The 9578-nt window shown below is 39.2% G+C and overlaps 1 protein-coding gene across 1 annotated transcript; it reads right to left on the reverse strand.

Moving 5' to 3' along the window:
- Nucleotides 1-1580: 1580 nt before the first annotated feature.
- Nucleotides 1581-8682, reverse strand: ifrd1 (interferon-related developmental regulator 1). The gene is made up of 12 exons (XM_040151935.1): nucleotides 8456-8682; nucleotides 6646-6750; nucleotides 6233-6314; nucleotides 5221-5345; nucleotides 4787-4944; nucleotides 4574-4624; nucleotides 4102-4280; nucleotides 3812-3920; nucleotides 3371-3505; nucleotides 3025-3153; nucleotides 2429-2524; nucleotides 1581-2278 (listed from the first exon to the last, which is right to left on the reverse strand). The coding sequence occupies exons 1-12, from the start codon at nucleotides 8484-8486 to the stop codon at nucleotides 2192-2194; spliced, it is 1287 nt and encodes a 428-aa protein (XP_040007869.1). The 5' UTR covers nucleotides 8487-8682; the 3' UTR covers nucleotides 1581-2191.
- Nucleotides 8683-9578: the final 896 nt, after the last annotated feature.

Here is a 9578-nt window from a genome sequence, read left to right on the forward strand (position 1 = left end):
AACAAACTGACATTTGGACATTAGACTGCGAGGAAGATAGACTGCCAGAATAGCCCAGAGATTGTTTACAGCATTAAAAGAGGCCCTTAACCACATACCTCTGGTCTATAGAGATCTGAGTCCATACTAGAGCCCATTTATTTATTTTTTATATTCAGTTAAATCCCTCAGGTCCCCTCTCTCTCTCTGGTGTCAAAATAGATCAAAATCATTGTTTTCTAATGTTTTTCTATGCAGGAAATCTGTGTTCCTGTGTGGCCTCACTTTGTGTCACTGATACTATAAATTAACAAAGACACAAGTGTCTTGACTTTGTCAACCAGCTTACTGTCACAGTACTATGATCAAAATGATGGGGCAGACTCACTACAGGACAAGCATCGTCTATGATATCTGAGGGTCCCAACGTCTGATGACGAGCATTTTATTTCTGTCCAAGTGAAGAATCCAGTCATTCAAAAGCAGAATTTGAGCCTGAGTATGACAATTCTAGCTCAAAGGACATGAAGTTGACAACAGAACAGCGGGCCACCACTTGTAGTGCACACAACAATGTTGCAATGACCACAAAACAGAAATTGAGTTATTACTGTGCGGCCTAATTTGTCTTTGGTAAGTGCCAGCCATTTTGCAGTTACAGCAGCCTATGCATAACACATTAAACCCATATATAAAAAAATGAAATATAATAGGCTATGTTGAAACTTATCAGTAAGTCATGAAACAGGTGGACAGAACATATTACAAAAACAGATCTGTCTCCCTTGGTCTTAGTGGGACATAAAGCAGAGTGACATTATCACAGCATCAATGTATTTTGCCTCCGGATATTAAGCCCGAAAGGATGCATAATGACAACAATACCGGACCCATGACTGAACAGAGGGGACGCCTGAAAGAGGGGCAGCTCCATGTTGCTGCTTTCCCCGAAGATAATATTGTTTCCAGGTATTAGGCTGCTGAATTGGTTGCAGGGTGCGCCTGTGGTCGCGCCGATCTCCAATGTAACATGTCACCATTATTATTAGGACTATTTGTAGCTTTGTGACATTTCACCGTTTTTTTTTTTTTTACTGCTCTATAAACGAAGGAGCGTTTGAGCGGGACTTATGATGTATGTTGCAATTGCATTATTTCCAGCACTCTCTGTAAAGTTTCACTACTGACAAACTTGTATCACTAAACCAAGAGTTTCTGTCTCAGGTCTATACAGGAAGGTATACGATAGGCAGGGTGCACTGCTCAGTTAACCTAACCATCATGCCACTGTTACCTTGGCTGCAAGATCCTTCACTTTGATACGGTGAAACAATTATAAGATTGCACTGCCACTTTGTTCAGTGACCTTATCTATATGCCAGGAGTTGAAAGAGAAGCTGAGATTGCTAGTTTTCAAAACTCCTCATCCAGTGAAATTTCAAGACTCACACTCACCCCTCCAAAACCTACTGGGCATTTTCATTTCCAGTGATGTGAGCTGATGCTTTGAGTGAGCAACCAGTGTGCCAAGCCATTCAATCAGCAGAATCAAATCAGTATATCTTATAAAACTTACATAAGAACAACATGAGATCCATATGTAACAGCTTTTCAGTGTTTATTTCACCATCCTTGCCTTTAAATTAGGCTACATACCCAATACTAAAATACAAGACAATATTCACCAAGGTTCTACACAAATAACCTGCTACGGGTTAACTAAGTATTGCAACTTAATGCAAATCCATCAAAGGGTTAGGTTAGTCACAACATGTGTCTTGACAACTACATTGTGCAACACAAATACTAGCAAAATTATATAACTTATTACAATGTTGAAAAGAAAAGGCCACAAATGAATATTAATGAGGAGCAAACAAATATACACTATAATGTACAACACCACCTTTTGTGTGTGGATATATTAAAATTATACTCCACTCAAAACTTACTGTTTGATTGTCAAACACTCACCTGGTGTAGATTTGAAATGTAGCTATAAAAAGAATGTTTTGTCCATTATAGGGCAGTGTCTGATAGACCTTTCAAGTCAACAGAAGGTGAGAGTTTGACACTCAAAAGATAGATTTCAGTGGAGGAACATGTGAACAAAAAGTCATGACAATTTATCTAAAAGCAGAGAAGCTTGATAAATAGGTAATTAGTCCCCCCCCCTGCCAAAAAAAAAAAAAAAAAAAAAAAAAAAAAAAAATTAAAATTCTCCCACATCCACCCTCTTGTCCCTGAACTTGCTTCTTGCCTTGGTCCGAGCCTTGAATGCAGCAGAGTTGTGGAGATGCTGGAAAAGGGAGGGAGGGTTTAAAACAAAACAGGAAAAAAAGGCTAAAAAAGTATGTGTGTTGTTTTGGATAAACGAAGCCACCATATGAAGAAAAAAAATAAAAAATAAATAAAAAGTCATACACTAAGTAAGCTGTACTTTACATACCCTTTCAAAGCGTGATATTTTCATGGCCTTCATTGTGGCTGAATCAACCAGTATAGGTGGTCCCAGTTCAAAAACGTCTCTGATGAATTCATTTGCCTGGTTTAAGAGAGGTTAAAAAAAAACACAACCAAACTATTCTATTAGCAGTCAGAATAAAACAATACAAGCCATTAAACACAATCTGAACAACAGTAGTAAGCTACTTTTAGATACTGGTTGCAGTATTACGTAGTTTGAAATATGTTCAATTGTCTTATCATCTTTTGTAAAATGTTGCAGTTTTCACACGAGCGCTGGCTTCCAGCCAGATCTCACCCCACGCAACCAGCTACTGGCATAATGACCCCCCCCCCCAAATACCCAACATTATCCTAAATCAAAGTTGTAAGGGTTGTCAGGTAGGGCTACAGTATCTTGCTGATGCTCTAGTGGAGTCAGTGTATGAGAAAAGAGCTTATGTTACATATCTTCCAATCAAACTCACACCATGCATTTTAGTTTAGAGTCTGGCAGTGACATACTGTACATGTATGCCATACTCCAATATTTACAAAGTCATTAAAAAAAAAAAAAAAAAACACACACACACACACTACCTGTAGGTGGTAGTTCATCCCAGATCCCACAAACTCTCTGAAAGCATCATATGTCCTCTTCCTGACCCAGCTGTCAATGGTCATGCGCTCTGTCCCAAAGCGAATGGTCTCAGACTGAAAGTCACCCTCCTGGAAGAATATAGAGGCAGATTGGGAAAAATAACCATGACCAGAAAGAGATGATTGAATGTAAAGCCTCAAAGTCCTCTGAACTGGTCTTTAACTAAAAACACAATCTGAGCTACTCTGGATAAAAGCATGGAGTTAAATACCTAAAATGTAAACTAAAACCTGTAAACTAAAAGCTGGCAAAGCCAGTTTCTGTCAAGTGACATTGAACACTCACCTCAACAGCCTTGAGCACATCCCTGAACACAGACCGCTGCTTCCTCTTGTCCGTTTTGGCTCTGTGCTTGTTGCAGTCTGTGGCCAACGCGTTCAGTTTATCACATAGTTCATCCCAGCCATCAAATTCAAAGTCCTGAAGGGGCACAAAGACAGAAATTCTGCATTCATGACCAATGGAAAAGTCTTTGAAAAATTAGAAAAATCAAACTGACCAGGGAGAAGCACACAAGCAAACAAAATAAACCGTTTATCAAATTCAGCAATACAGTCATGTAAACATGCAAATGAAGTTTAACACACAAAAAAAAAAAAAGACAAATTACAGTGGCTTTTGCTTCCCAACGCTGTAATTTAGTCCACATTATAGTCCAGAGGACTGCACAGCCCTACATGAATGACAAGCAGTGGGAGATTAAAAAGGGAACAGATTTGAACTTACAGAGTCTGTGTCTCTGGCCAGCTCAAACAGCAGGGCGATGGTCTCCCCTGCAGCAATTCTCATGTTGACATCCTCACTCTCCAGCAACCTCGGCAGTTTGGGCAGGTATCTGCACAAAATAAACACATGCATTTAAACTTTTTTTTAAAATAAATAAATAAATAAATAAATAAATAAATAAAATAAATAAATAAATTTCTTACATTTTACAATGCTTATCTGGGTTGCTGTAAAATACAACATTAACAGCAACTGTGAAACATATTTAAAGGGCTGACTGTGGGTCTCACCTGCGCAGGATGTCTTTGAGCTGGTTGGCAGTGCAGATGGTGAGCAGCAGTGCCCAAGACAGCAGGGCGTTGGTGTAGAGCTGGCTTGTCTGGGGATTAATCGAAGGACAGGTACCATCTAACCTTGCGTAGGACCGCGTGAACAGGTTTTCAAAGCACTCCATGGTGGCATGCACGTCCTAGAGCAGGAAGTAGCAGCAGTCATATGACAACTTGAGTTTGCAATGCAAAAAAAAGGCTGAATATGTTCAAGAACACCACACCAATAATCAAAAATGACATGTTTATGACACCAGAATAATTTCTTGAGGCACCTCTAAGTTCAGCTGCCAGTGCTCTTGACATCATTAATGTTAAGACAGGATGAGACAAAATATCAGAACCAATAATGAGCACAAATATGACTGACAAAAGGCTGTAAGAGACTTCACTGTAGCTGTCCCCAAGTGTTTAAAAAAAAAAAACAACTTACCAAAATGTCGTCTTCTGCAACTAAAGTACAGAGGCCCAGACTTGTCGCCACCTATTACGGAAAAAGAGAGACCTCTTTCAGTTGGCTTTCCACTAAAAAAAATCCACTTTAAACAAGTAAACAGTACAAGGTGACTGCTGTCTCCCAATCTGTACAAATGCATTCTTCCATGTTATCTGCAGAGAGCATTCACAATATAAACCAGGTACTCACAGCCTGCCTGGCTTGTATGTTGGCTGATCCATCTGCCAGGATATTTTTGAAGATGGGTTTCAGGGTTTTGAGAACCTCCTCACTCTCGATGCCTGAGCCCAGCTGGATACACAGCAGGCAGGCTAAAGAAGCTGCTGCTCGCTGCTCCTCACCTTTGCCTGACACAGTGAGAGGGCTGGGCATTAACTTTTTTTTAATAAAAAAGTTGAGGTATTCAACTAGTATTATCATTCAGAAACTATCAAACAGACCCCATTAAATTAAATAACAAGGAACTTACATGCAAAACTACAAAAAATGATGTAGTTTATGTATTAAACCCCAGCAATTCACCACTTTTCAGACCTTCATTAATATCATAAGAACATTTTGATTGTGCTTTGCCACTGGAGAGCAATACCAAACAGCTGAAATAACAAAATCATTTTAAGTACCTTTCTTGAGGCAGCGTTCAATGCTGTCTGTGATGGTCATCCTTCTCTCTGAGATGAACTCATACAAGATCCGTGTGGCCATTGCTGTCTTAAGCCCATCCAGTGCCCCCTGTCTGGTCTTGGCACTGAGAAAACAGGTACATAAGCATTTATTATTGCGTTTATACCATTTTTTAAATCTCTTGTCCAATATTAACCTGGCTAAAGAGTGATGTATGACATTAAATGTCATAAAATCCATTATTTCGATGCAGAAATTAGCCCATGTAGGGAGTATTTGCATTTTTTACAAAAGTCATCTTGTGGACTAATATTTTATCATTTATTTGGTATTTACAGAGATTAATTAAAATAAAAACTGACTTTAGAGTCTTTAATTTTGTGTAAATAAAGTCATGTTTGACTGCCACTTCTAAAAATTGCACTGTATTACTCAGTCAGTCAAATGATCAAAAATCTTATAAGTCTATAATGTTCAGGAAGATCACGCTAATGTTGAGCTAATGATTTAGAGGTCTAAGCTTGAGCTTAAAATTTAGTGTCCACACGGCACTGGCAGTGAAGTAGCACTACTTCAATATTGAGCAAACCAAGCTTTCTGAGGACCAAGTCTATTTTAGCTTGACTGGGCTGCAAACCTTTGATACCTTTCTCCGGCGACTGACAGTGGCACTCTAAATTCGGGCTGCCCATCCATGAAATAAGCTTTTTAAGCATATTAGTTACACCTACTTATGACACATGTAGCTGAAGGCTCTTTGTCAATATTTTAAGGGTATTATTCACAATGCCAAGCATCTATTTGTGTAAGATTGGTTATAATGCATAACAATCGTGTAAAAAAGTTGACCATTACATTTTTAGTGGGCAAAAGATAAGTTTTAAAAAACCCACCAAAACCTAAAATGTTTTTCGTAGCGCTCAACAATCTTTTTTTTCATACAGCATTTATTTCAGAATAGAGTGTCACATCATAATCTCGTGCAAACGTGAATCTTTTTTCTTCTTTTACCTCTTGTCCACTGTGCTGTCTATGAATCCCTTCAACTTGTACTGGAAATCCTCCTGGGCTGTGTCCTCACTGGCCTCGCCACCTGGAATTACAGCAAGATGTGGTAAATGGACACTGATCTGATGTGCTCAAGAGTGAAGATACGAGTTACTTGACACAAAACAGCAGTCAAAGTGGGTCCCTCCAACATTCAGAAGATCAAAACAAAAACAAAAAAAATGGTAGTTTTACCAGGTCACTCAAATGGTTGCCCAATAAAAAATAAAAAAAATAAAATAAAAATTTAAAACTTAATGGCCAAATATAAACCAAAAGATAAGCTAGGTACCTAGTAGCACATGTACTCACAAGTTAAAACAAAGACTACAGCACATGTAATAAAAATGCAAACCCAGGTGTACACGCAAACATACCTTCATCTGCTACACTGGTCATGTCACTGAAGCTGCTGCAATGACTGAGGGTCTCAATGGAGGCATCCTCATCACTGAAAGGCTGCACATTTCCATGCTGCCCCCCTGAAAGGAAAGGGAAAAAAAAAAAAAAAAAAAAAAGACAGGAAATCTAATTCAGCCTAATCAAATCAAATGCATTAGTACAATGTAGCTGGTCTGAGTGGGTCCATTATATAACCCAAGCTCCACACAGGTACTGTAGTAAATACTGCCATTATCTAATCATTTTTACGTCCCTTACACACGTTATTCTGTTGTACTTTCCTTATCTCATAAAAATGTACCATGTTGTCAGGGTCAAGGGCAAGCCATACTTCTGGTGGCTCCGTAAACACAATATTATGGTCAGCCTGAAGGGACACGGGTCAATATAACCTAACTGACGTGACATGACAGAAACTCTTAGTGTGCCACAGCATCTGCTATTCAGAATAGACATGTCGTTTCGGTTGAATCCAGAAATGAGTTAGCAGCTACGTGTCATGAAGGGAAGTGAAAGGAGGGAGCAAGTTTTCTTTCCGACCACTGCACACCACATGAAGTATTGTGAACTGGAATGAAAACCTGCAGCCAACAGAAACTTCACAACACACAATACTTATACAGCTGCCAGTCTGCATGTATCATTTGAAAAGTCTTCCAGAAAACAAGATGAGTGTGGGAGAGTCGTGAAAATTCGCAGTTCAGAAGGTGTGAAATTCATGAAACCCAAAAAATATTTTATTTTGTTAGTTATGAGAAACATTCAGTAAAAGAAAAAAATGTGTAGGAAACCACGTAATCAAAGTTTGTGGACTGTAACCAGACTCAGACTCAACAGGCATCCCTTCCTTGACCTGAATTCACCTCTGGAAGACATGCTTGTAAGCTTATCACTGTTGGAACGAGCTTTAGAGTAGTCAACAACCAAGAACGGATGTACTTTTAATATTTCAAGCCATGATAAATCGTATAGGAATCACCCGCTAATTTAAAACTGCCCTTTTATTCTCCTAGTAGATGTTATTTCTAGTTGTATGTGTTGACGTGGACTCCCCCCCCTCCCCCCTTACAACAGCTGATTTCTGAGAACCGGGCGCCGCCTCTTTTCCAACCCGCTCTCTCAAGTCCAAAATGTCCGCCTTCTGTCGCGAAACAACAACAACCAATATACAAAACGATTATCTGTCTCGCATGCTAGTTTAACAACAGGTAACGCTAATCGGAATAAATACCTGTGGCCACAAATTCGGCTAAAGTTCAACTGAGGTCAACCTGGAGACAAGACGACCTCACATTGTTCGAGTTCGAGCTAACGTTGACTTCGTTGTGTAAATACACAAATGTTATTATTTGTCTATTGAGGTATTAAATCACGGTAAAAGCTGTCATAAGTATGTTTATTTAAACGAACTATTAACCAAAGCTGTATCTAGCTAGCGGGGAGTTGGCATTAAGCTAGCCGACGTTAGCTTGTAAAGTTCGACGACTAAAGGCTCATAAAAACTACAAATTAGTGAATGATCATTAAACGAGTGTCAACATATATAAAACAAAACACTAGTGTCGCATGATGGCATATTTTGAAAGTAACAGCGATGCTTTGTGTGACAACAGCTAGTTAGCTTTGTATTTTGACGTAGGCCAGCCTCCAAAGTTTGTAGTTCTTACTGTGAACACATTCAACTCCATTCAATGGACTGACAACGTGAAACGAACTACAACTACCGTCAGCATAGAGTAAGTCAATTAGGTAAGGCCAAAGAAATGCGGCCACTCGCACACTTACCCCTGTTATTCTTCTTCTTGGTCCTTGGCATTTTCGTGCGGATAAATGTAAATTGTTTATCAAAAATCAGCCAATACACGACCAGCTTTTATTGTATTGTCTCGTAAAATGAAAATATTCCCGTGGCACAGTGGATAAAAAGGAATTGAAAGCAATCTTGGAGATAGACTGTTGGCCGAGACGATACATTTTCCCTCAAAAACCAGGGCTGCGTAAGTAGAGCGGAGCTGTGGGTATTTATACCGGCAGACATGTCACGAGGCGGTTTCCCGGCATCGCTGACCAATCCGGGAAAAGGAACAAGCGTCGCGTGTGTTCGCGCGTGATCCAGCAAGCAGAGACGCTACCTATGGTTACGTTGGTCAAATATGTACCTGTCAGTGGTTATCGTAACTTCATACCTGACTGACAAGGGACCTTTAATGCTACTTTTGTATCGGAATTGATATGAACCCATCAGCCACAACATTAAAACCAGTTACCATTCAACCAAAACATTAAAAAACCGGTAATTAATTTTAATGTAATGGCTGACCGGTGTGTAACCCTCACATCCTCAACAGAAGCAACATTTAAAGGAAGGAAAACAATATCAAAGTGGAAAAACACCACTTTATAAAACTTATATAAGGTTCAAGTGTGCAGTTTAGGAGTGTTGCGGATGTGATAATGTTTCACTGTTATGCTGTGATTATTATTAATTATTGCCTTCTGTGATGCAGCTGACACTGATTACTGGGCTCTGTGATGCAGTTGATGCAGTCATTTGAAAAGACCCATCTGATATTTTCCGTCATGAAACGAATTACAACTGTCGTTCTGTATTGCAATGAATACTGTAATTACTGTCCTTTTGAGATTTATTTGCCATCTAAAATACCTTCCCAGACGTTTACATCTTGTAAGTAGTTATCACACTGGGGTAGACAAAATAACAGAAACCCCATACAAAACAATTCTGTGCCACAACCATCAATTTAGTGAGGGTGCATTTTAAGATCAAATTTAGACAATTTCTGATCAGACTTTTTCCGGAAATGTGCTGTTTTAAATGTTTTTCAGTCTTGGTGAGGCTCCACTTGTGGCAGCTGATCTTATGTGCCTTTGCAGGTTTCTTGTTTCT

The sequence above is a fragment of the Xiphias gladius genome, chromosome 2, assembly GCF_016859285.1.
Source record: "Xiphias gladius isolate SHS-SW01 ecotype Sanya breed wild chromosome 2, ASM1685928v1, whole genome shotgun sequence".
In the NCBI taxonomy this organism is placed as follows: domain Eukaryota; kingdom Metazoa; phylum Chordata; class Actinopteri; order Istiophoriformes; family Xiphiidae; genus Xiphias; species Xiphias gladius.